The sequence below is a fragment of the Lytechinus variegatus genome, chromosome 4 (assembly GCF_018143015.1).
Source record: "Lytechinus variegatus isolate NC3 chromosome 4, Lvar_3.0, whole genome shotgun sequence".
Lineage (NCBI taxonomy): Eukaryota > Metazoa > Echinodermata > Echinoidea > Temnopleuroida > Toxopneustidae > Lytechinus > Lytechinus variegatus.
In genome coordinates this window covers 18,707,135-18,734,974 of record NC_054743.1, presented here as the reverse complement: position 1 = coordinate 18,734,974, position 27,840 = coordinate 18,707,135, and the positions used below count along the sequence as shown (strand labels likewise).

At 35.9% G+C, this 27,840-nt stretch overlaps 2 protein-coding genes across 2 annotated transcripts; one reads left to right on the top strand and one right to left on the bottom strand.

Annotated features, from left to right (window-relative positions):
• Nucleotides 1-5,918: 5,918 nt before the first annotated feature.
• Nucleotides 5,919-10,352, bottom strand: LOC121412587. The gene is made up of 3 exons (XM_041605372.1): nt 10,243-10,352; nt 7,487-7,593; nt 5,919-6,681 (listed from the first exon to the last, which is right to left on the bottom strand). The coding sequence occupies exons 1-3, from the start codon at nt 10,245-10,247 to the stop codon at nt 6,059-6,061; spliced, it is 735 nt and encodes a 244-aa protein (XP_041461306.1). The 5' UTR covers nt 10,248-10,352; the 3' UTR covers nt 5,919-6,058.
• Nucleotides 10,353-18,392: 8,040 nt separating this feature from the next.
• On the top strand, nt 18,393-27,569 carry LOC121413566 (tubulin alpha-2 chain-like). The gene is made up of 4 exons (XM_041606427.1): nt 18,393-18,620; nt 25,118-25,343; nt 25,960-26,108; nt 26,496-27,569. Exons 1-4 carry the CDS (start codon nt 18,618-18,620, stop codon nt 27,474-27,476), a joined length of 1,359 nt encoding a protein of 452 aa, XP_041462361.1. The 5' UTR covers nt 18,393-18,617; the 3' UTR covers nt 27,477-27,569.
• Nucleotides 27,570-27,840: the final 271 nt, after the last annotated feature.

Sequence of the window (27,840 nt, the reverse complement as noted above, 5' to 3'; positions counted from 1 at the left end):
TTTGGTATCCTTTAGGGGTCGGGCCGGTCGTTACGAGGCTGTAAATTACACATCATGGATAAAATACCTCTTTCTTACCTTTCCTTCTGTTTTTCGTAGTTTCTATCAAGGTAAAGAGTACACTTTTTTCTGCAGGTTGTAAAAAAAATAGGGGGGACCGGGGCCGGCTCGGCCCCCTCCTGGATCCGCGCCTGTCCAGAATCAATCGATAAACCTAATGTTACTGGTCCCCGGTGTTTGTATTCCAAGAGCATGGCGAGTCAAAGTTCTTTGGAACAATTGGTACTTACTTTGCTCTGGACCAATCTGAAAGCTTTACCCAATCTCATATATTCTTGTCGCTTTCCATTTATCGTAAATCTTATCAACGTCAATATTTGTTAAATCATTTTTATTTCGTTTTATGATTATCATGTGCCAATGAACAACAGTAATTTGTTTCTATTCTATTAATTTAATTTGTGTTTTCATATCAAAGGTTCCCTCCCGAAAGTCATCAAGCAAAAGTCCAAACACGACGATTTTCGATTTTTCAGTGAAGAAACGATGGATATAAATGTGTGAAAGATCAAGCATTGTGGGAGAGCTTGGATTAGTCTGCAGGCACAGACCCTCATTGGAACTTTGATCAACAAGTGTGCCTCCACGCAAAGACTAGCACATACAAAACTTGCTGTTCCAATACAGGGCGAGAGAGCCTTCAGTACACAAGGCATGAGTAGGCTGCACATTCAGACCCCTATTTCGAGTGAAGGGTTTGCCCAGCAGACTAAGCTTGGATGTGGAGATCATAACTTAACACCAAAATAAAACATAAAAGAAGATATCCATGAAAAATAAAATCAAAATGTACTAAATCAATTCATTATACCCTTTTCATACATGCCTTGTATAATTCTATCATCCTGTTTTGGTTTTCGGATTTTGAATTCTGTAGTCATAAATATCTCTTTTGTTACCCTGACAAAAAGTTAATTGTAGAAACAACAGAGAAATTAATGAAAAATATTTGATCCATCAAAGAATGAAAAAGTTATTAGAATTTTCATGATTGTTTTGTGACGTCATTTGCGAGCAGCATTCCTACATAGCAAATCGAAAAGCATCAATAAATGTCATTTCTAAAAAAAAATATTTTTTTTTGTTACTGCATATAAATAGACTCGATCATGTTCATACCCGATCATGAAAGGTAAACACAAATAAGTCATCAGGAAAAATTAATGAAATAATAAATTAATGCATTTTATACTACAAAACACATGGGGCAGCTGCTCGTTTGTTACGTAATAAATCTAAAATTTAAAATTCTAATAACTCTTTAATCCTCACTGGAGATTTCTTAAACCTTCACCAATTTGTTTTTTCTGCAATTTTTTAAACAAACTTTTCTTCAGGGTGAACTTCCCCGTTAAATGCGGGGTGTTTTAATTCATTTTTGTAGGTTTTTTTTCCTTAACGAAGTGCATGCATGATATATATGGATGTTTTATGTCATGTACTTTTAATTTTAAGTTATCAAACTGAAATTAATACTAAAATGAGACGTGTTCCAGAAAGGTATCATAAATTTTTATGTGAAGAATTCGTATAGAACACTTCGTCAGGTTTAATGTCTTTTAGATTATTCAATATTCATCACGTACAAACTTACGAGATGCGTGTAAGTTATCTCTATTCACGGCTGATCATGATAAGCTTAATATATTGTGTTTGTCATATTTCTTCAATATCTTCGAATATGTTTACGCTAATGCAGTAAAGTGTATTTCATCGAATTTGTTTCATGTGTTTATCAAGAGGGCCTATCATCGAGCCATAAGTAAAGAGCAAACCCCACGGGTATTCAGGGGCGGATCCAGCTTTCGCTAGTAGGGGGGGCGAAAAATATTTTATCAACATTTTTCTCGATTAGCCGCTATAATCTGATTTTTGTTGGTTTTCGGGGGGTAGTCCTAACTAAATACTGAAGTTTTTAAGTATATAAGTTTTCAATGTTATAAACAAGATAAGGTATCTCATGTGGTCTTAATATATAATGCGAGCGCGAAGCACGAGCTCAATTTTTTTTATATTTTATGTCCTTAGACCTGAAGATTCTTAGGAGATTATATTATAGTAACGTGATAAGGGACTCAATTAGGACTGTTTTTTTTAGTGATTAATGAAGAGGATACAAGTATTACCAATTAAATAATGAGAGTGCGGAGAGCGAGCTCAATATTATGACCTGTAAACTGGACAGTCTAAGCACGTTTTTATGCGAGCGCGAAGCACGAGCTTAATTTTTTTATATATTGACATGATAAAGGAGCATTTTTTGACAAATTTTATAAAGAATTTCCAAAGTGGATAGGTAACTCACAAATCAAACAATGCGAACGCGCAGCGCGAGCTGAAAATTTTGATATAGAAACAATTTGTGTAAATCAAACAAAATAATGAAAGCCGTTGATGTGCCAGCTATTGTGTGCAAATTGATTTCAGAACTGGATATATAAGTGCCATTTAATCGTCTTGAATGGGATTAATTACACAGGCAATGCGAGCGCGAAGCGCGAGCAAAAATTGTATATAAAGTCTATTTTCCAATTCTTTCCCTCACCTTTTTTTTCTTTCGGGTTCGGGCCGGCAGTTACGAGGCTGTAAATTACACATCATGGGTATGATACCTCTTTCTTACTTTTCTTTCTGTTTTTTCATAGTTCTATCAAGTTAAAGAGTATACTTTTTTTCTGCAGGTTGTCAAAAAATAGGGGGGCGGGGCCGGCTCGGCCCCCTCCTGGATCCGCGCCTGGTATTTGATTATTGTAGGCCTATGCTCTCTGAAGGTACGCAATCAAATACCAAGAAGATATGTAAATGATCTTTGGATCAAATTTATGACAATGTGTTTGCGTTACTTCACATATTATTTCTTCTGTTTACTTTGTTGTAAATGATTGACGCCTGGGACAAAGTCATCTACACAAGTCTTTCGACCTTTCAAAATGACCCCCTCCTCATCCCCATTTCTATTCTCATATTCCGTGCATGGATACACATGTACTACTAACAATTCTCTAGTCGCTATTTCAGTTACTGTTTCCATGGAGCTACTATCTTTTATTCGCCAACTGTGCTCCTAGTATTTACAAACACGATAATTCTCCTCGTAATTACTGATGTTTTATAATTCATTTCGTTTTTATCGATCTCGAATTTACATTGAAACAGTACAAATAAAAAGAAATTATTGTTTCATAAGGAATGATCAGTAATAATAAAAAAAGACATAGAGTCATACATAAAATTAACCATTCAAATTGTAAGACATACCGTAAAGGTTTTATTCAATGACAGTATCCTTTTGAGAATACAGATATACATAACTATATTCATTTCAATATGACCTATTAATTGTTTGGACTTCATTTAATTCAATAGCACTAGCCCACATATGAAGACAGCCTTATCTATTTGAATTTGACTTGTTGCATATATGTACGTAATCAAATTATGTATTCGAGATCAAATACATCATAGAAAATAAGATTTCACCAACAAGACCCTAATAATTTTGTTTTCTACTATGATATTCAATATCGTAGAAGCAGCTCCTGTATAGTTCATCATACGACTTCTCCTGAAAAGGAATCTATTTTTGAAAAGTTGTGTTTGGATGGGGAATGACGAGGGGTCCAAAGGAAGATATTGAGATGGAAATGAGAGGGGATAGATGAGAAAGGAGAGGGAAACATACACACACGCATATGCAAACACATACCACCTACCGCGCGGATAGCAGCCACTTTTATTAGGACAGTCACTCAACGCTGCTGAGACTCCTCAAACTAGCTTAACTTCTGCTTCAAGTCATCACATCTCATCTGGTTCACAGTTCTATAAGGACTTGTAATCAACTTCTCTTCATTCCGTCATCCATACCTTATACTCCTACCTTATGATTACCATCCTGCAAACCTTCATAGATCATATATGAAATTCGATAAGTTGATAAATTTGTTATCAATGTATGAGGATCCCCATAGAATGTACAACAAGACTTTTTAAACGTCCAAAACTTGCTTATTTCAAAACTGATTTTGATGAAACTTGTTTTAAATTGTTCCTCTTATTTTACCCTTTCAAAGAAGATTGCTTCTCATCTTGGGTTTTGGTTTCCTTTAATTGACAATATAGCATGGTTGTTAAAGATCGTAAATACTTGTTTAAACTATTTAAACAACTACCGTGCGATTCACATAGTAAAGAGCGTTTTTTTATTATTTTTAACAGTGTAGAACATATGTTATTTTTTGTGTGGAGAGGGTTATGTAGGCCTATATTCTTCCAAAGATGGATCATCGTAATTGATTTGCATTTCAGATGAAACTTTCAATTAAGAGAAAGCGGGAAAGACTCAATTAGAAAAAAAAATAAGCAACACTCCCATCCCTCCCACACACATACACCGTTCACTCCCCCATCTCGGTGGAGACGTTTCAGTTCAATGAAAACATCATTCTCACCCACACACACACACCAAACCAACCCACTGTAACGCTTGCATTCTTTTTTATTCGCTCTCTATTATCTCGCTTATCGGCCCAAAGTTAACTGGAGCAGCAGCGGTGATCACGTTTCTCGTGTAACTAATGAAGTCCCCATAAAGTCCGAAAAGGGGGACTCCCTCTTGGTCATCTCGTTCTTGAAAAGAAGAAAAAAAAAAGGATTTTTGTTTTTATTTGATATCCATTTCTTCTTCTAACCGAACCTTATCATGCTAGTAGGGACGTGTGGCTTTGCACACTATCACACTCACTAGTTCTCCACCTTTTTAAAAAATCAGTTTTGTTCAATCTTGCTATTTCTCTCTTTTACATCTCCCTCGTGTCAGATTGTTCAATCCTCAACCCCTGTCACTCATATAAGCTCGTTTTGCATGTTTCTCTTTTTTCTTTTGGCTTCTTTTGCAATCTTGACCTTTTTTCGGTTGTTTCCCCGCATAATCATAAAAACATTAACTACCTCAGACAATCAGGTTGAATAAATAGTTGTAGTGTTCACGTTTGTCTTCAGATATTTATTACAAGCATGAAAAGATGTGTGTCGTGATTGCCGACTGATATCTAAACGGATATGATTTTTTTTACATGTATATTAAAGCTCAGCAACACCACGATTGACTATTTCAACATACATGTAGAACATGCCAGTATAAAAAAAATTAAATGAGGACCACTCATGGTCTAATCATCATAAGTTGAGATATTGTAAGCCAGAGAAGGATCCAGTGTTTTTCAAGGGGGCAAATATTTCGGAGAAAATTTTTGACAAGCCCAAAAAGGTACCGAAAAAAAATTTGACAAGCAAAAAAAGTCTTCAATTTTTCAATTTGAAAAGAGGGGACACAGCTCGATTTTTATGGGATTAAAAGGAAGGCACGTGCCCCCTGTGCCCCCCCCCCTTGGATCCGCGTCTGTTGTAAGCTAAACGAAGTACCTGTTAAGAGATCTAATACACTTTTTAGGAAATTTCATGATTTGAGCACTCACCGGGTTTATCATGTTGCAGAAACCACGTTCAAAGGTCCTTAAGAGAGATTTCTGTGTTTTATTTTTTTTCTATGAAGACAGATTATTATACCGCGTCATCTTTTAAAAAAGCAATGTTAAAATGTGTTGGCTTAACGTTTGGATACAGATTTTAAGGTTTTTACGATTATAAACAACCACTGGTTATTACGTCAATAATCTGAAATGGATTCCATCTTGCACAACGTTTCTGTTTCCATCTACGTATATATGATTATACCCAGTCTCATGAATTCCGGTTAATATTCTACATTAACCTTACAAACGTTACATGAGAATATGCAACACATTAAACTGTGTTATAATTAAAATACGAGAAATAATAACATATCATGCCCGTGACTTTCTTTTCAATTTATTGAATGATGATCATCAGAAGTAGATAAATTGTTAAGGCCCTAAACCAATAACTCGGCTATGAATAATAACGAAAAACATTGTATTCTTTCAAATACGTCAAGATCCGGTTAACCCAATGCATTCTACAGACAAGGATGGTTTTTCATATTCTGAACCTCAGCGGCGCTGAGCACTCGGCTGTAGATCTTGACCTCATCAATCAGGCCATAGAAGTATTCGTTAGATTTCCCTTGACCTGCTTGACCAATAGTGACCGGCGTGTTACGGGTAAGAATGGGACCGGTGCAGCAGTTGGGGTTGTTTGCTGTCTGAAGGACACCATTAAGATAGTACTTCAAGGTTGATCCGTCATACGTCATAGTCACGTGATTCCACGTGTTCTGCTGGGCCACAAGGTTACTGTAGTCCCACGTAGTGCCGGCAGCGGTAGTAATGACACCACCGCCCAGCATCTGACCGCTGTTCTCCCTGCCCATCCTGATCTCCCAGCTTCCTGTGGTGTAGTAGCCATTATTGACGATGCCTTGGTAGTTGCCCCACTGGCCGGTTCGTTTGAACCACACACTCACACTGAATTCAGTGCCCCATGCGAAGTTGTTCAACGCCTGAACGTCAATCTTAGAAGCACCATCAAAGGACGCGGCTTGACCGCATTTTCCAGTCGTGTATGTAACGGCACCAGTCGTAGCTCCGTTGCGGTTGTTACCAGAACTATCGTCAGCGTCTCCCTCAAACGGGTAGTAAGCTAGATTTGTATAAAAGATTTTAAAGTACCACATTATCACTCAAATAATCACAACAAATTCAAATGAAAATTTAACATTGTACGACACATGTCAGTTCTTAAGGTAGAATGTACCGAGCAGTAATGAGCACCTGGATCTTAAAGATTGTTTCCCGGATATACAGGCTTTCCATATTTCATCAGATATACTAACATCCAAAAAGATTATTTTGACATACCTCGTTCAAGCAAACATTTTAAAATGATAAAGCCAGCGGACTAGATATTACACATGTCAAATATAATACTAGACATTCCGCCCGAAATCGTCTACAAATACCATACCCTAAATCTGAATACAAAAAAGATCATTTTCATTCACTTCAAATTCTATTTTCAATAAACTACCATTGTCCGTACAAAACTCTAAGTCCTTAAATATCTTCAGAAAACTTTGTAAAACTTTCATTTACATGCTCTAACTTTACAACCTGGCCTAATGTGGGAGGGAGGGGTTGGTTGGATATACCACGTGCAGCCACACTTAATTGTGATTTTTGTCTATATTTGTGTTTTTGTTTGTTTTCAATTTTCATTTTAATTACGATTTGTGTATATGTTATCTATTTTCATTATATTCATCTTCTGTTATTTATCCATTTACTATGTATTTGTTCCCATTTTCATTTATCACGTTTATGTTTCTTTTATTTCGTGGAAGGCTACGTTGTAAAGCATTTTTTTTAAACTGAACCGGACTACCCTCCACTGTTCGTTTTCATCGATTTTTGTAAAATAAAACGTGAATAAATGATAAATAACTTACCTATCAAGCAATCATGAGGACAGGATGTGCACGCCCTCACTGTCGATGCAACATACATGATCGTTACTGAGACTATCAGACATGTAAGATGACTTCTTGCTAGATAACTGTTGTGATAAAAAAAAAATGAAAATAAAGGTCGTAAGGGTGTCATATGGTTATACGGTCATAAGAAATACACAAACTATTATTCAGAATTTATATACTCCAATCTGAAAAGCGGACATTTTGGGCATGATTTTAAATAAAGGACGAGTTGTGTATTTTAATCTCACTTGCTGAATTCTGTGTAACATTACAATTTTATTTTATTTTTGGACATGCAGAATTATTGGGGAAGGGGGGGGGGGCAAAACCATGTTTGCATCCTCAGGGGCGGATCCAGCCTTCGCCAATAGGTGAAGTGCGAGCCAATGAAATGATGAAAAGGTACAGTTAAAGAATCGCTTGCAGTTATAGCCATGAAGACGTTACATATTTTTTGTAATCATATAATGTGAGCGCGAAGCGCGAGCTGAATTTTTTTGACATTTTCACCTAAGGAATGGAAATTCTAAACAGAATAGGTATATAACTAAACAATTTATGCGAAGCATGAGCAAAAAAAATCTAGCTTCAGACCTACCGAACGAGACACTCTATTCAAGTTTTGTAAATCATGAAGGATGAGTAAGTAGGGATCTTCCTTACATTAATAATGCGAGCGCAGAGCGCGAGCTAAAAAAATATATTCGTTTTGAACTGATCGAAAACGTGCCTGTTATGGACTGCTTGCACTTAGCCATGAAGACGTTACATATTTCAACATATTGCGAGCGCGAAGCGCGAGCTGAAAAATTTTGACATTTCTACCTGAATAATGGAAATTCTAAGCACTTTTTGTAATCGTGGAAAGGATAAGCATGTAAACTAAACATTATTGATGCGAGCGCAAAGCGCGAGCGGAAAAATTCTGGACACTCCATTCATATTTTGTAAGTTATTGGAAATTTTTACATATAAAAAATGCGAGCGCAAAACGCGAGCAGACAATTTTTGATATTGTGATCTGAAACTGGATAATGATTTAAATTTTTAAATAGAGAACAAGCTGCGTATCTGAATGAACGTGTGTTTCAGATTTCGACCTAGAATTGGGGTATTCTAAATTCCTTTCTTATCATGAAAATCAATAAAGCGAGCGCAAAGCGCGAGCTAAAAATATATGATATTCCGATCTGAAAAGGGGTCAATTTAAGCTCTGTATTGCAAGTACTTCGTGGGAAAATTGTGAGGTGGATATGGATCACAGAAAAAAAAAGATCTGATATTTTTCATTATTATTACTTTGAGTTTTGACTTAGGAATGGGACATTTTATAAGGACATAATATCATCATATGAAAATGATGACTATCTTCCTATTTCTCTTCCTATAAGCACGAGAGTGCGAAATTTGCATGTTAATATTATGGCCTTAAAACTTGACATTTAAAGCACTTTTGTAATTATGCATAAGATGCATGTCATGAGTTAAGATTTATCAATGCGAGCGGAAATCGTGAGCCGAAATTTTTGATAAACTGCCATCAAATTGTGATTTTAAGTAGTTTGTTTTTTACTTAATATTGAGATATACATAACTCATTAATTAATATGAGAGTGTGCAGCGCTAGCTGATACGTTTTGACAATCTGACCCTAATAGGGTTATTTTGAGAACTATGGAATACAGGAAAATAATAGGTACCTGTCAAATCAAATTTGCGAGCGCTCAGCGCAAGCAGAAAATGTTAATATTGAGACCACAAAACATCCTTTTTTTACAGAACACTATTTAAAAATAAATTTGTAAATCAAACGAAATAAAGAAAGTTCAATTTCCTAGCTGAAATGTGTTTTGTATTTTTACTTCAAAATTTGATATATTAAGCTCCATATTGAGCAAGATATGTAAATCACCTAAGACGCAGTGCGAGCGCGAAGCGCGAGCGAAAATTTTATATCCCGACTTGAAAGATTAAAAAAAATATTTTCCAAGTCTTCCCCTCATCTTATTTTATTCACTCATCTTCCTCCTCTTATGTTTGCCTTTCCTCTTTTCTCCTCTCTTTTCCCTTCTTTTTCCTTTTTTCCTTTATTTTCCTCTTTTTTATCTTTTTTTTGCTCCGCCAATAGGGGGGCCGGGCCCCCTGGATCCGCCTATTATGCCCCCAATTAATTCATTGGTGGGGCGATCGCCCCCCCCCCTGCGCCCCCCCCCCCCCCAGGTTCGACGCCCCTGATTACCAGGCAGGAAGTTGTTAAACGTGAGTGAACCTTCATAATGTAGGAATGTAAGAAAAAATAAATTCAAAATCAACTTGTTGAGCCTTCAATATTTTCCTTTGTCAAAGCACTTCTAAACCTACCCTAAAAACTTATTTAGTAAAGATACTTAATGCATTATTCTTGTAATACACAAAAATTATTCACCGAAAAATTGTAAAATATTTCAAATGTTTTATTTGTTACAACGTGCAGCTTAGATATTATGCTGCAATGATTATGCTTTCATTTTCTTCGAATCTCTTACACCACCATACCGACGTATAAAATTTAAGAATAAATAAATATAGCCCTTTGATAATTTAAAAAGCAGATTAAAGAAATACTTATACGTGCTGATTAAATACAATATTGATTCATCAGTTGTTGTTTTTTTTCTTTTTGAAATGTAAACGACTCTTTAAACTTCTGTCGAAAGTTAAATGTAAACATTTAAACAAAGATTTCTTACCCCATATTGTAGAATAGATGAGCACTTATCGTTTTTCAACGAGAGGGTTTTACGGCAGGTGTTGACTTGAGAATGATTAAGGTGATACTGAATAGAAAACAAAACCGATCCACTGTTTTATCCTGATGGCGTTATAAATCATTTGTCATTCTTTATCATGTCTTTTGACGAAGAGGTCGCGGTCAAGGATAAACACTTATTTCAGCAGGATCCGGTACATATTGAATTAAAAAGAAATTAACTCGAGAATACCAGCAAGCGTAGCTTCTTCATCGAAATGTGAGACAGATTAAACACTTTGCCTTTTTCAGTACCGGAGTGATAAGTTCAGCTAAACTAGGAACTTTGAAAATGTCAAATTTGGTCGATATTATTATATTGATTTTAATGCAAAGTGAATTGTTGTAAGTCCGGGTTCACTTAGAGATATGTCACTCGATAGTGATGAAGAAATTGATGATAATGATGACGGTGTTAATAGTCCTCATAAGTCATAATAGTAATGATATCCATGCTAAAAATCATAATAATGATACATGGCAATAATATTATCTATAATGATGATAATAATGATTACAATAATTATTCTTTATACTAATAATATTGTTTAAGGACTGGTCATTGGTGATAAAGTGTAGTTGCTTCATAAATCACCACTTTTGATAGAAGTAATGCACTTCACCTTCAGCAGATACAGTTATAATGCGCTAAGAAATAGTTTGAGAACGGGCTAAATAAAAACGCTATATTGTTGTCTATCTATATCACATCATCAGCCTACATGATCGTTATAAATGATAATGATAAGCACATATCAGGTCAAAATTATGTTCCATTGGTTTGTAATTTTTGAAATTTATACACACTAGATAATTTGTTTTTTGCTTAATTATCGTAGTCTTAGAACATGTTAATATAGGAATGAGAGTTTGAAAGAAAGGTTTTGTATACGTACAGTATATGTGAAGATACCAGCGTCTGGGATACGGCTGTTGATGTGGATGTGTGTATGTATGAGGGTATAGGCGTCTGAGATGAGGTCGTGAGAGGGTGTGTGTGTGTTCGTGTGCGTCCTTGAGGGGTCTAAGATGAGGTCGTGTATGTGTGTGTGTGTGTGTGAGGGTGTGTGTGTGCGTGTGTTCGTGGGCGTCCGTGATATTGAGTGTGAGTGCTTGTGAGGGTATGAGCGTCTGACTTGAGATCGTGATTGTAGGATGTGTAGTGTATTTGTGTGAAGGTTAAGGAGTCTAGAATTATTAAATGTGAGGGAATAGATATCTGGAGGTGATGTGGCCGAGTGGTCTAAGGAGCCTGGCTATACATGAAAAAGTCCGGGGTTCGATCCCAGGCCGCGGCAGCTATGCCCGTGAGCAAGGCATTTAATATACAATGCTCTTTTATCCTGCTTTCAAATAAATGAAAATGCTATATGCATTATTGGTAACTAGGTGTGAACTTTTTTTTATATCTCATATGAGGTTGTGTACGCATATGTGACACACACACTCAGAGCGATTTTACGAGATTTATTTCAGTTTTGTTGTAAGTCATACATCTCTTACATTTGTAAAATGATTTTTTTTTATCATCTAGACCTAGTGTATATCCAAACTTATGCTCAAGGACAACGACTATGGTGACAGATACTGAATTTGATTGATCAACTATAGGCCTATGTACTTAATAGCGTCTATATTTAAATCCACGAAGTGGATCGACCCCTTTCTCACAAATTCTTTCTTCTTACCTATCTTTATCGAGGAATTACCATTATTTTAACAAGTTTATGGTTAAGCCAACTTTGTCCTTTTTGTCAAATTTGTAAAAAATGAATTACTGCATAATTTAAACAATCAAAATGAATTAGTGAGTGAGGGACATCATCGACTCTCTCATTTGCATATAACTGAGTTGTGCATATAACAGTTTTGTGTGAAAAATAAGCGAAATCTAAAAATGTCAGACTAATTTTCAGCGTTTTGTTTGTTTGATTTTCTATTGATTCAAATCAATGATTTTATGGGGTGGACTTGACTTTAAAAGGAAAATCACATAATAATGCTTCATTTCATTTAAAAAAATGTACCTACATCATGCCTGTTGATGATCGCGAGCAAATTTGGGTCCGAAAATTAATATGCTTCCTCTGTATTTTTTTTTAATTCTTCCCTTCAAAGGTCTTTTGGTGCGACTGTTGTCACACCAATTAGTGTTTTGGCCTCTCATTGCGGTACTCTGCTTGAATATTTTCTATATTATTTCGTTTTATTCTTGGTGATCTCATTTTTGAGGCATTTAGGGACACCTTTTTATTATAGATTCTTTGAAATCATTTTATATTGTTATGAATGATGTTTATGTCTTGTCCGAGTATTTAATGATCTATGTATAAATAATTGTATGCTGTTATTAATTTTGTATTTTGTATTTGTGGAGCGTTGTGGCCCAGTGGATTAGTCTTCGGACTTTGAAACAGAGGGTCGTGGGTTCAAATCCTAGCCATGGCGTAATTTCCTTCAGCAAGAAACTGATTCACAATGTGCTGCACTCAACCTAGGTGAGGCAAATGGGTACCGGTAGGAAGTAATTCCTTAAAAAGCTGTGCGCTCAATGAACGCCTAGCTTAGCCGGGTAATATAGGAGCGCCTTGAGCACCTAAAAAGGTGGATATACATACCCTATATTATTATTATTATTATTAAAGAAATAAAGTACAGTTTTTCACTCTCACCTTAATCATATACTGCGGTGTCAATGAGGACCTCAACTTGAAGATGGTTGTTCCTGACAGGTGCTGATTTTAGATTGATTGAGGTAATAATACTAAATAGAAAACAAGACATATACACACTGCAAAACTCCGGTGTAGATTCACATGTAACACCAGCCTGAAATCTATGTCCACACCAGAGAGGTGTGAAACAACACCAATTTGGTTTTGGTCTAACACCAGATATGTGTTTATAAAACACCAATTAGTATTAAAACAGCATCGATTTGATTCCAAACTGGTGTTGTTTCAATACCTCCCTGGTGTGGACATATACAATGTATAGATTTCGGGCTGGTGTAAAATCAACACCGGAGTTTTTGCAGTGCACTATTCAATCCTGGTCGTGTTAAATAACGTATTAAGGAAGTATATAGTCGAGTTCAAGGGTAGAAACTTATTAAGGACAGTAGAATCCGTTACAGAATGAATTAAACGGGAATCATTTAAAAAGATACCAGCACATATAACTACTTTTTTCGAATATGAGTGAAATTAAGCACTATTGTTTTGAAATTGTAGAATGATAAGTTCAATCAAGCTACGAACAAGGTCAGAGCTTGACAATGCCGTTCAAACTTTGCTGTTAAGTGAATTGCTCGAAGTCATCCATAAACCGAATGAATTTTAAATGCATGTAACTCATTTTATAGATATTGATGACGATTTTTTTTTATTTATTCTATCTTCTGCATAACGCATTATCATGGTATCCATGTTATTATTATTATCATTATTATGGTGTTCATTGTCCACAACTTCATGTTATGTTGGTATATTAAACAGCAACCGGACTTCTTCCAGAAATCTAGGGTTACTATATTCTATCAAATGGGTCCTCTTCTCATTGTTCACTTCTCCTTCTAATTCAAGACATTCCGTAGGATATGAGCTGTTCCAAGCAAGTTTGCCTTCTGTATCGTTTCAAAGGACATCTCGACCCCTAGAACAGCCAGAAAGCTTCTGTGTCTTGTTGTCACAGTTCCTAAGGCTCCGATGACTATTGGTACCACCTACGTGTTCACCTTCCATGTCCTTCTTAGTTCCCATGCCAGATCGTTATACTTCTGTATCTTTGACTCATATTATTATTATCATTATTATTATCATTATTATTATCATTATTATTATCATTATTATTATTATTATTATTATCTTCATTATTATTATTATTGTTATAATCATCAATATATATAATATATAATACCAAATTCTTATATAGCGCATAACACTGCCAAATGCGTCCCTATGCGCTTAATTGGATATTATTACCCTGGCTTTAGCCCCGCAGACTCTTTACAGCGCGGTGGCATTTCAAGGAATATCATTATTACTATTATTATTATCAACAGTATTATTATAATTATCATCATCATCATTATTATCATCATTTCATTACCATAAGGAATTGTTCATTGACCAATAAAGTCAAAACCATCAAGGCGGAGATTAACCATAATGTTGATGTTCCTAGAATACTGAAATTTATCAAATATGGCAAAATCATGAAATGGAGAAATTCAGGACCAACTGTTTTGTTTTTTGTTCTGATGAATTTAGTGGATTACTATTCTTTTCAAATCGATTTTGCGACATGATACTTTGGACAACACTTAAGGTAGTGAAGTTGAATGTTATTCTAAATGTTATGAATAGCCGTTGTAATTTACGCATATTTTCCCAGTTCCCAGTTTCCTAGCATTTTGACATTACTATGCTGCGGAACGAAATCCCCGTTATTTTATTTATTTATTTATTTATTTCACATCTTTATCCAGAGTAGCCTGTTCAGCTTTATACAAACAAATATGCAAAATTACACAATATATACAATTAAAATATTCATTAAAAATCGCTGGTCTTCCACAGGGCTCTGCATAAATACCAAAAAACATATATTTCATAACATAAAGAAAACATAAGTAAAGAAAATATATATACACATCAGAATAAGATTTGGAATGAGAAAGTAAAAGGACATGGTAAGATAGGAAGAAAGAGATAGAGAGAGAGAAAGGGCCAGAGGTAAACAGAGAGAGAGTTCAGGAGCAAAGGTAATTATGTAATATTTGACCAGTCAGGCATATTCTTAAGAATAGCATAAGATAGCATATGATAAAAACCAAATCGAGGAAGTGATCATACATTTCTAATAAAACACAATACATGTAGCATGTGCTGTAAGTATGAGAAGTGATGTCATGTGCTTATCTGTGATTATATCATTTTAGGAGTAATTTAAAGGAGGCTGGCCGCTTTTCTAGTCGCGTAGCGTCCGGAAGGTTGTTCCACTTTGTGGCACCTGAATAAAGGAAAGAATTTTGATAAAAAGAGGTGGAACATTTTGGGAGTCTCAAAATCAGTTTATTTGATCGTCTAGAGTTCCTCATTAGTACGGTGTCTAGAAGTACAATTCTACGTGAAAGTATAGGTGGGGCAAGTTCATGAATTATTTTAAACATTGTGCAGCAGGCAGATTTCCAAAAGAGTTTGTCCAATGTTGGCCAAGATAATTTATTAAATACTTCATTGGACGGGGTTTCCCAAGTTAAGTGTGAAATTAAGTATGCTGCCCTTTTATGTAGGCGATTAAGGATATCGTAATTGACATCACTTCTCCCTGTCCACACATTGCAACAATAGAGAATATGGGGCACTATATACCCCCAGTAAATCTGTGACAATTGTTCAGCGGAGAAGGTAGATCTCAGTCTCCTCAAAATACCCAACTTTTGCTTAACATCTTTTGCAACTTTGTTTGTATGACTCCTAAAGTCTAGATATGAGTCAATGATAACACCAAGGCATTTATATTCATTTACACATGCTATGGATTTTCCGTCTATAATAATATCTAAGTTTTTATTTTGTAATGTGCAAACTCTTTGACGTGAACCAAGTAGCATTGTCTTAGTCTTATCGACATTGAGAATAAGCTTGTTTCGAATTAACCATTCATGTGTTCGCTTCATTACTTCATTAAGCTGTGTTTCAATGTCGTGTTTAGATGTGCTTGATACAGATATGGTCGTATCATCGGCATACATGAACACAGATCCATTTGGAATACTCTTTGGTAGGTCATTTATAAATAAAACAAACATTAGTGGGCCAAGTACCGACCCTTGGGGAAGACCTATATTGATATCTTTAATTGTCGACTTATTATTTTCTACAGAAACATACTGTTTGCGATGAGCAAGATACGAGTGAAACCATTTAAGACTACTTGCACTACAACCATACTTTGCTAATTTATCTAAAAGGAGTTCATGGTTCACAGTGTCGAATGCTCGACGTAAATCGAGGAAGATAAGTCCATTCATTTTCCTATTGTCGACGTTACGAGACCATTCATCTATCATACAAAGAAGAGCCGTTTCACACGAGTGGTTTGGTCTGAAACCGAACTGGCTCGAGCATAATAGCGATCTTCTGCTTAGATAGGACATGAGTTCTGAATGGACAGCCTTTTCTATTACTTTTGATATAACAGGCAATATTGTTATTGGCCTATAGTTACTTGGGTTACTTTTATCGCCCGATTTGAAGATTGGTTGAACACGGCCAATTTTCCAAGCGTCAGGGAAGGTACACGATTCAATTGATAAATTCAAAATGTATACAAGTGACTGTATTAAATTTGGTAGTTTACATGCATATTTCAAGAGTCTTACAGATAAATTATCATGCCCTGTGCCCTTTTTTACTCTTAATTTGTTTATTTCCGAAATAACAAATTCAGAAGAAATTGATGGCATCTCAAAAACATCGTTATCATGTACTGGTGCTTTATTTGTTGCATCCACGTCATGCCTATGAGGTGCTAAATTATCGCTGTCAAACAGAATGCGATTGTAGTCAGATTCAGATACTTTTGCAATTTTTTCGACAGACTCAACAAAATAATCGTTCAAGTATCTGGCGACTTCATCTGCATCAGATATAATACTTTCATTTACTTCCAGGCATATTTTATTATTCTTATTATTTTTACAAATGCTTTTAAGAACTGTCCAGATTGCGCCAGAGTTTCCAGCGTTATTGTTTATCTGTAACTGTATAAATTCACTTTTTGCTTCCTTGATTTTATGAGTAATAACATTTCGCAGACGCCTATATGCAGTCCATATCACTTGGCTGTTCAAAGTTGTGGCTTTCTTGTGCAAAAGGTCACGAGTATTCATTAAAGAAATTAAGTCTCCTGTGATCCATGGACATGGATTCTCTACGACATAGATTTCCAGTCTCTGATATTCATACCAGAAATTTCTTGTAAATATATTCCATCTTTTTAGCGACGTTTGAATGTATGAGTATGAATATCCGGTATGAGTTTGTTTGTATAGTTGTATGTGAGGGTGTGGGGTGTGTGTGCGTATGTAAGGGAGAGAGGGGGGTCTTGTTGATAGAGAGCAGTCCATTTTGGGGGGAGGGGCCGATTTGCTATTCTTCTTCATCTTCTTCTTCTTTATGTAGACCTGCATCAAAAACATATACTCAAGGGCAGTGGCCATGCGTCATCGGAAATAATTAAACAGAACAACGGAAGAAACAATGGTGATGGAGGCGGACTACAACTTTACGACAGACATTGCCACTGTGTTAAAAACTCACTTTTAAATGTCTCGTCATACTTGCCACACTGTAAAAAAATGAAGTGCTAATTTAGCACCTACAGTGCTTGTATAGTGACTGCACTACGAGTGCTGATTTTCTAGTTTAAATTTGAACTAGAAAATCAGCACTCGTGGTGCGGTCACTATAAAAGCACTGTAGATGTTAAATAGCACTTCATTGTTTACAGTGCAAGTGTCCCTATTGCAACTCGTGTTTTACTATCTTTGTGAAAAAGTTTCTTTAGTATTGATAAGGATCGTATATCTGGAAACTTTTCAGTATTTTCAGCGTTGCCAATTATCCTATGGTCTGTCATGCTGATAGGCTGAACAAAACCAAGTCTCAGCATGTCCGTTCGTCATTAACTGCTATACAATGAGGTTAAGCATGTGAAATTTCAAGTGCCACAAAGTTGATTTTAGTAAAATGATTATAAAAAACAATGATGTTTATTATATCCAATGAAATATTATATAAGAGAACAATATTCAAATTTGTCAATAAAGTGCTTTGCTTAGCTGAATGAAAAATGTCAATTATCTTTTTCTTGAATGGAACACTTTGATAGCAAATGACCTGTCAAGTATGTCAAAGAGATAGTAGCTATTAACAGAGATTTACAAAACTAAGAGAGAAAAGGATTTTCCTAATACAATTTTGATACGATGCGTAATCGGGAGTTTTATAGAGATCACGTGATATCTATTCGTGCGCATTGTCTGCGTTGTCGGCATGTGAAATTATACAGCGGATCGTTCCCTATTCCCGCCATTTCTGTCTTGCCTGTCTCTCTCGAGCCATCGCAGCTTTCTTGAGATTCCTGGCCAATATTTATATTTCTGCATTCGTAATCCACAAGACGGTGACAATTTATTTAATTTCATTATTTCATATGATCGGAATTTGGTGTTTTGAGGCTAAAGACCAGACTGCTCGAGTTTTTATCGGTGTATTCACATCTTCAGTAGATAGTAAATAAAACATAATGGTAAGTAAATACATCTTTAACATTTTTATAGCTCTATTTTGTATACATCACTATCGATACGTATACATTAGAGGGCAATCATTAAATATATTCAAATGTTTAATTTAATTCTCCGTTTAAGCATCCATCAGGATACTGCCTATATACAATAATTTTTTTAATTGACCTCACAAACATTGAGGTATGATTCCATCTTATTCCTTGTTATTGGAGTTGAATGTTATTTCATTTGATCAATGATTTTAATTTTGTAAAAAAGATTTTCAAGAAACGATATCTATTTTACTACAAGACAGTAATGTTTCGGACACGTTTACGGGTAATAGATTGACGCACGTGTATGTGCAGTGGTTTCTCTGCATGCAATAAGGCTTTAGCCCACGTGCATGTATGCTAATGCATTATTCATTTAGGTGTGGCTCTTGCCGGAGAGAAATCGTGCAACCGTCCTCTTTCATGTAAGGTTGCTTGCAATGATTACTATTTGCAGTCTTCTTCTAATACCTACTGGCGTACAGATTGGGGAGGGAGGCTTTCACGATCAAGCAAAAAAAGGAAAGGAAAGAAAAGAAAAGGAAACAGTGAAGGGTAAATTGTTATATAAATTTCTGAATAGCATGTCAATACGTATCACAAAATTTGATCTTTTTTTAATTAAAAATTTCGAACATTTTTGCTCGCTCGCAAATTTTTAATAAATTTTACCTTATACGCCGTATCTAGCCCCCTCAAAATTTTTGACTCATTACGCCACTGCTTCTACCGTCATTGTATTACGAGCACTGTTAAATCTCAATCACAATTTCCTTCATATGGGGATACAATTATTATTTGAAATATCATTACCCATTAATGGTCTGAATAAGATTGAATAACATAACCCCATCTACCCATCTCCTCATAAACTGGGTTGAGTTCGTTTGCTTTAAAAAAACCCTAGTAATACTCTCAATTATAATAGACAGGAAATCACAACATTTCAATATTTGTCTTCTATTGTGGTTTTGAGAATAGCCATGATCCTTAAAACATTATCATTAATTTTTTTTTTCATTCTTACATTTCTATGATAACTGATTGTTTTATCATTTCGATTATTTGGATAAAATATTATTCATATTGTTGAATGGATTTAATTTATATTTGTTTGAGTAGTAGAGGATGCTAAAAAATGTTATGATGTGTCTCATCAACAATCTGTCTCTCCTGTTCTTTCTGTAAATGCAATTACAGTCATTGACAAATTATTTAATCAGTGAGTCATCCCCCTTCAATTGGACACTGCAAAACTTTAATGTCGTCCTGGTTATCCCATTCGATTTTTTTTACAGAAAACGGAAAAAGATTTACTTATCGATTGATTTCGTATAATACTCGAAATATGTTTTGTACAATATCCTGTATCATGAATAATTATGTGTCTTTATGAACAGTATTTCATTTGACATTTTGCAATGTACCATTACTTTTATGATTTGAACTGAATGAAATTAATATATACAATTAAAAACTAAATGAAATCAAACTGATTACATAATAATGATAATATCGACAATTTTTGGACCGCTTATTCTTCACATTACGATAAAAAGATCTGTGTAAGAGCACCCCAATGCTTAGACCTGTTAGATACCAATTAATGTCATGCTCTGCAAAAAAATAGAAGCCAGCAATATGCTTACACGAATAATCCGATATTATTGAATATAAGAATATGAATTCATCTTGGGGTATCGCTCGATCTAAACTGAGAATGCTTATGTGCGAAATCCAAGCCATACAAGAACACGGGTCAACACACCTGATATACCTGAATGTAATTAAATCGTCTGCATCAGATATGTAAATTGGTGCTGACATTTTCCTTTAGAGGCGCCACGGGGAGTTTATCTGCTTTATCCCCATCTATGTGATTTCTTGTACGGTTATTGAGTGCGGTTGGCGTCCCTCAAAACAGGGATGTTTGTGATAATCTTGATATTTGCCTGCCCTGCAGGGATGTGCTCGTTTCGGTTTGAACCACGATAGTTGCCTCTTTGCTATCATCAAAACTGTGATGGAGTTTATATAAGATAATTCGTATATTCTAGTATTTCTTCCCAAGACTTTTGTGCCGTTTGTTAAAATATTTATTTTTGCATTCCTTTTATTTAGGTCACTTTCGTTCCCTTTCTTTTCTTTTCACAGTGGCATTAGCCTTGTTTTTCTCTTTTTTATGCTTCAAATCAATACATAGTGTGTTTATTCCAACCATTACATTTCACAAATGACATGTTCTTTTTTCCCCTTGAACTAACACCATTAATAAAAGAATTCAAAACACCTTACCTGCCTAATATGAAAAAAGATTACACACCTACAATGGACCAACTTAGTACATATCTTAATGTCCTTTGCACATGTTTTATTGCGAAGAAATGAAAGTGAATTTTTGTAAGAAAGATTTATCTTTTTATATGTAAGCTCTTAAACCTTTCAGGACCTTTATATGAAACAGTGTTTCTATATACTAATCTTGTGTTCTCCTGAATAAATATGTTTCCAATCAATAAAATAAAGATATTATAGATATTTTACTGGATTCATGTGCATGGATATTTGAATCACATGATAGAAAACAATTTACGAGTAAGGGATGGTGATTATTCTGGCTAGTCAGTCAGACGAATATCCCTTAGGGTAAACCAAGTCAGCATGACGTTACATGAGTCATCAACATTTCATTTAAAATGCCTCAAGAACATCTTGTTGTCTGCAATAAAGAACATTCAGGAATCGGGACACATACCCGCCATGCCCGCCTCTCTTCAAGAATATAAGTTTCACCCTCCCCCCCCCCTCCCATGAAAGAGAGAGTGGGGTAGTGGTGAAATGATTGTAACGATCTCATTAGGTTAAATGGGAAATCCTTTAAAGATAGGAAAGAAGAAAAACTCTCTGTTAAATTTTCGAGTTTTTCATCTTACTGAAAGGAATATCATAAAGAAATTCTTCCTGTAATTTTTTTTATTTTTCAGATACCCTTATATTTAAATATTGGAACTAAACAGTGGGCAGTTCGAGCAGAACATTTGTGTGTAATCTTATACTTTTATTTCGGTGTTCAGTGTATTTGAATTTCAAGTATAGCGGCGATTTTCCAAAATACTACTGCAAACATTAATACTTGCATGCATAATTTTCAACATTTCTTATCACCTTATATAGATGTCTTTACTGGTTTGTTCCATGATAATATTTCGATCTGAGTTTATGTTTATTATCTTTAATGTATTCGAAGCATCTTCACGTAATTCGGGTGTCAAATTTGAAAAGAGGGCTTAATGGTGTACAAGTGAGCAAAGCGAGATACGAATTTATAAAACAGTTTGGTTTACAAAACGAATAACTGCTCAACGGTCAACAAGAGACTTAGGAAGAAAAACAAAATGATGTCCGCTGTGTTAACTGTGACGCATCGATACGTTACGCCGAGACTAGATCATCAAGACACGCTTGATAAATATGCAAAGTGCAAATACATTAGGCCCAGTCTCTACTCAACTCGGAGGAGGGTACATACAATGTAGAGTAATGGGGGGGGGGCAGGTGAAGTTTTTTTTTCACTCTGGGCCAACGTTATGGTTTACCAATCACATGTGTACTAGTGGGGGTCGATCAAGCCCGCACCACCCCCCGGCCCCCCATATATGAATAACATTAGGAATAATGCCGCTACTAGAAATAGTAATAGTGAAAATGATAATAGTAATTATTATTATAATAATGATAATGATGATAATAATAATCATCATTATTATTAGTATTATTATTACTATTATCATTACTGATATTTTTATCGTTGAAATAGCCACAGTAATAAAGAATAGATTATTGAAATAAATATAAATAGAATAATAGAAAATACAAGAATAAAAATTTAAAGATTTTTACAATCTGTACAAAATAATAAATGAGTATAAACATCACCAAAATCGTGTTCCTTATTGATTGTATTTTTAAATGTAATAATTTGCATCAAATTTTCTTTCACTTCAGTTTGATTGGATTGTTAGGACCTACATACCAGCATTATTTTTTAAAAATAAAAGGTATAAATTATGGGGCGTCCGTACGTACTTGCTTGCTTGTTTGTATCGATCTATCAATATCTATCTCTAATAATATATCATATTCTGAGCCAGCCGCTAGTTTCATCGTGTACGCCCGTTACAAATTGATCAGAAATTTAAAAAAGAGTGCTTGTCATTGAGATTATTTAAGTTTTCTTTTCAAATGAAAACAGTTGTGGCGTTTGCAAAGGTCGATGTTCGTACTAAAAAAGGGAAACTTATCAACAAAATATACATTTACGTCTCTCCGCCAGATGTGTCTTCATTTCAATGTTTCCCTTTGGGACTATGGTGACGACTTTTACTGGTTTTCACCCCTCTCGTTAAATTTATTCCCAGGTTGTGCACACTGTGAGAGTTATCTTCGCTCCCGAAACTTCAGCAATCTCGATTTCCTTAACAGTTGGGAAAGTCATTTCTCTATTAAAAATAATAATTTGGTGTGTCTAATTCACTTTAGCATGAGTCACTCCATTCTGATCTATGTATTTTCTATTCTTTTGTGTTTTATTCGTTCGTCAATCCATATTCGTCACTTCATTTGGTAAATACGTTACCGTCGAATATGAAAGATACATGTAAAATCTTGAACCTTATTTACTAGAGTGCACAAACTGATTGTCCCATACCCCTCTGTGAATACTGTAGTTTTAGCTGCTAAGAATTACAGTTGCTAATATGATGTACCTTATAAGAATGATAATAATAATAATAATAATAATAATAATGGTGGCTACTTATATAGCGCACAGGTTCACCTTTCGGTGCTCATGGCGCTTCAAGGAAAATAAACACAAAACACAACAACAATAGAATAGAATTTGAATTCTCCTGAATAAACACAATAAACACAATGATTTATTAATATTGCTCACTTCTCTACCTATTTGGGTAACCTCAAAGTAGCATTAAACAATCGTCTTCATTTTTTTCGAATGAAACAAAAGAAATTATCAAAATGTATCTGTAATTATACAAATTTCTTGTTCTAATTCCTTGAATTTGAGAGCGTTTTACTCATGACACAGTAGGTCCATGCTCATTTGCACCATGGTGAGCATTACTTGCTCACATGCTTACGGGAATGACTACCACCATGTCATTCTGACTCATGGCGTCGCAGATAGTGTTCATTATTCGCCAACCCCCCCCCCCCCATCCCCCCCCCCCTCCATCCTCGCACCGTTTGCCTCCACCAGACACTGAAGCCTCTTATCATGCTTTACCCTTTGCCTTATCCACCAAACGTGACTCATATATTTCCTCATCTTCATTTCGTAAGGAAAGGATGCTCCCTGATGATTAATCAGTTGAATGATTTTTGTCTCCTCCTCGTCCCATATTGAGAAGCTCAATCATACCTCTTCTGATTCAACAAGGAATAATTCATGACAGACATGTTGTATTCATATCATTATTTCTGCAATTTCCCAACAGAATCCCTCTTTTGATTTGTGTGATGCATTTTTTTCTATCTTATAAGATAACAGATCTTCTTTGCTAGAATTCAGTATGAAAGAAAATTTATTCTTTTCAACACTCTCCCTCTCTTTCTCTCTATTTAATTTTCTCTCATACTTCATCTCACTCTCTCTCTCTTAAACTTTGTTTTTTCGTTTTTCTTTCCTTTTCTTCAATTTCCCACTCTTTCTATTCCTTTTCTACAACTCCCCGTCTTTCTTTTTTTTCTTAGTGTGTATACTATTGCTTGGCTGCGATTTATTCTTCTATTTTCGCTGTTTTATTTGTTGTATTTCAAATTTCAAGTTATTTGTGTGGTATGGGGTGTGTTAGCGTGTAAGAGTGGGTGTGTGTGTGTGTTTGCGTGTCTTTATCTCTACCTTTATCTGTACATGATATATATATTGTACATTATCTCTGCCACACACGCGCACACACCGCACATACTATCCAATATTTCTGTCCCCGTTTTTCATACATGCACGCACCCTCCCAATCCTTTCCACCCACACACTACCATCATTCTTTTGCACTATCTATCTAATCGAGGATAATCCACAGACAGACCTGGGGTGTCCTCAATTTTGATATGATATGTCCTCCATTGGAGATTAAAACTCACACGGACACACCCACATCAGATACGCACACGCCCTATTACGCCATCCTTACCAGCATTTACCTTTACATATTTTCATTATGTACCCCCCACCCCCACCAACAGTACGACTTAATTTTTTATGCTAAAATGAAGGTGCAAAATAATGTTACCACATTTGTTATTTTGTGCAGATGTAGTGATCAATCAAGGTTATTTTTATATTTTATTTCAATTCTGCTTCCCGTAATTGTCAATTATTCTATAAACGCTACCAACGAACCTTGATTGGTCATAATAATCTACATGTCCGTCCTATCTTTCAGCGTGAGTGTATCTCAGTCCATGTCGGCCAAGCCGGAGTTCAGATTGGGAATGCTTGTTGGGAGTTGTATTGTCTCGAGCATGGCATACAACCTGATGGTCTCATAACCGAAAAGACTGATAACAATGGCAGAGGTGATGATTCCTTCAGTACCTTCTTCAGCGAGACATCCAAGGGCAAACATGTTCCTCGAGCCGTGTTCGTTGACCTCGAACCCACCGTGGTTGGTAAGTTTGATATTCATCGGACATTACTTTTGTTGTAAATATCAATCCGTTTCGACCTCTATAGCGTCGCAAGCAAGAATTCTGTAGATCAAAGTCAGTGATGCATAATTTCTTGGGATCTATTTGCATATTTTCCATATAATATATTCCTATTTAACCACTAGGTCTGCACTTTCTATAAGCACTTTAAAAACTTTCGATTTTTCCAGGTTCCAAAGAAACAATATATGATCCTCCATGCATTGATATCATATAATTTAGATTTGAAATGCTGTGTTTTCTAGATCAAATTAATTCGACATTTTCAAAAATCATTAGCAAAAAGGAAACAAATAAAGTCAATCGAATAAAACCAAACAAATCTGAAAGAAATAAAGGAAATTGTCAATCTTTGAAGAGAAAATGCTAGTTTCTTAGCGCCAATGCCACCGGTGCTTGTGATTGCCTTACCTTGTGGTGTTTGCGATTGGGTGTTGGCCATTGACCACGAAGAATTTGCAAATTTCCGAAGGGTCTAAGATGCTGCGAGTAATTGCAGCATTGCATTTCTATCTCCATCTCCCTTCTATTCACTTTGGCTTCATCGTTCCCTCGTATTATGCTTCCCCTAATCCAGATGAAATCCGTCATGGGTCGTACAAGAAGCTGTTCCATCCTGAACAGATGATCACCGGAAAGGAGGATGCTGCTAACAACTACGCCCGTGGTCACTACACTGTCGGCAAGGAAATCATTGACATTGTCCTCGATAGGATCAGGAAATTGGTAAGCAAATAAAACGAAAGTACAATGTAAAACATTCTTTGTCGCCAGTTGTATAATTGTGATTGTGTTTATATTGTAAATATTTTCAAGATGTTTCTAGAGATAACAACATCTGCTTTAATTTGTCTTAACCATGTTAACGGTTTGAATTGAATAAAAAGAACTGATGAAACATGTCATCTTGCTAAAACATTCATGGTCATGGAGCTCGAATTCATTTTTACACAGACAAAAGATAGTGGATGCAAAACCGAGAAACACTGACAAGGATCAATTACTGTGAACAATTATAACGCCATTGAGCAAAACTCTTTTAATTATATAAGATTTGCTTTCAATAAAAGGGATAACTTTACTCTTTTTCAAATGTTTTATCCCTTATTTCAGGCTGATCAGTGCACTGGATTGCAGGGATTCCTGATCTTCCATAGTTTCGGAGGCGGTACTGGGTCTGGCTTTGCCTCGCTGTTGATGGAACGTCTCTCCGTTGACTACGGTAAGAAGTCTAAGCTTCAGTTCTCTATCTATCCTGCTCCTCAGGTCTCGACAGCAGTTGTAGAGCCATACAATGCAGTCTTGACCACTCACAACACCCTTGAGCATTCTGATTGTGCTTTCATGGTCGACAACGAAGCCATCTACGATATCTGTCGCACTAATCTTGACATCGAGCGTCCCTCTTACACAAATCTCAATCGTCTTATTGGACAAATTGTTTCTTCCATTACGGCGTCTCTACGATTCGATGGCGCCCTCAACGTTGATCTAACAGAGTTCCAGACCAACTTGGTGCCATATCCTCGGATCCACTTCCCACTGGCCACCTATGCTCCAGTGATCTCGACAACCAAAGCAATCCATGAGCAGCTGAATGTGGCTGAGATCACCAATGCTTGCTTTGAGCCGAATCAACAGATGGTGAAGTGTGATCCCCGCCGTGGTAAATACATGGCCTGTTGTCTTCTATATCGAGGTGATGTGGTTCCTAAAGATGTAAACTCTGCCATAGCAATCATCAAGACAAAGCGCAACATCCAATTCGTCGACTGGTGTCCAACTGGCTTCAAGGTCGGTATCAACTACCAGCCACCCACCGTGGTCCCTGGTGGCGATCTCGCGAAGGTTCAACGTGCCGTCTGCATGCTGAGCAACACCACGGCCATCGCTGAAGCTTGGGCTCGTCTCGACCACAAGTTCGATCTGATGTACGCCAAGCGGGCCTTTGTCCATTGGTACGTTAGTGAGGGCATGGAAGAAGGAGAGTTTGCAGAGGCGAGGGAGGATCTAGCAGCTCTGGAGAAGGATTATGAAGAGGTCGGTGTAGATTCCGGCACAGGAGAGGATGAAGAAGACGCTGACGAGATGTAAATCCATCACACTACATGCAGCTGCTGGCTTGCATAGTTATAAATGAAATTAATTCAAATCTAATTGGTAAATTTCATTAAAATGAAGTAAAAACCATTAAATTCATGGTAATTGATAGTTCTTGTCATGCTTGCCACCGATGAACAATCGCGTATGTTATCATAAAAATACATGTTTGCATTATTACTTGATCATGACTTGATCATGAATTGAGTATTATTATGGAAAAGTATTATTGTTAATGAAAATGAAAACCAATATACCCTTGATATTTTGCAGTGCTTTGCTATCTTTGTAATTACAAAGAAATGTCGTATCTGTTTCATACTGTTAAATGTTAAGTCTTTTACGCGATTTCTGTATC

Coding starts and splice junctions, on each gene's coding strand:
- LOC121412587 (XM_041605372.1), bottom strand. Junction 6,682..7,486: donor TCCTCATGATTGCTTGATAG/GTAAGTTATTTA, acceptor ATACAAATCTAG/CTTACTACCCGTTTGAGGGA.
- LOC121413566 (XM_041606427.1), top strand. Junction 25,344..25,959: donor CCTCGAACCCACCGTGGTTG/GTAAGTTTGATA, acceptor CCCCTAATCCAG/ATGAAATCCGTCATGGGTCG. Junction 26,109..26,495: donor TCGATAGGATCAGGAAATTG/GTAAGCAAATAA, acceptor CCCTTATTTCAG/GCTGATCAGTGCACTGGATT.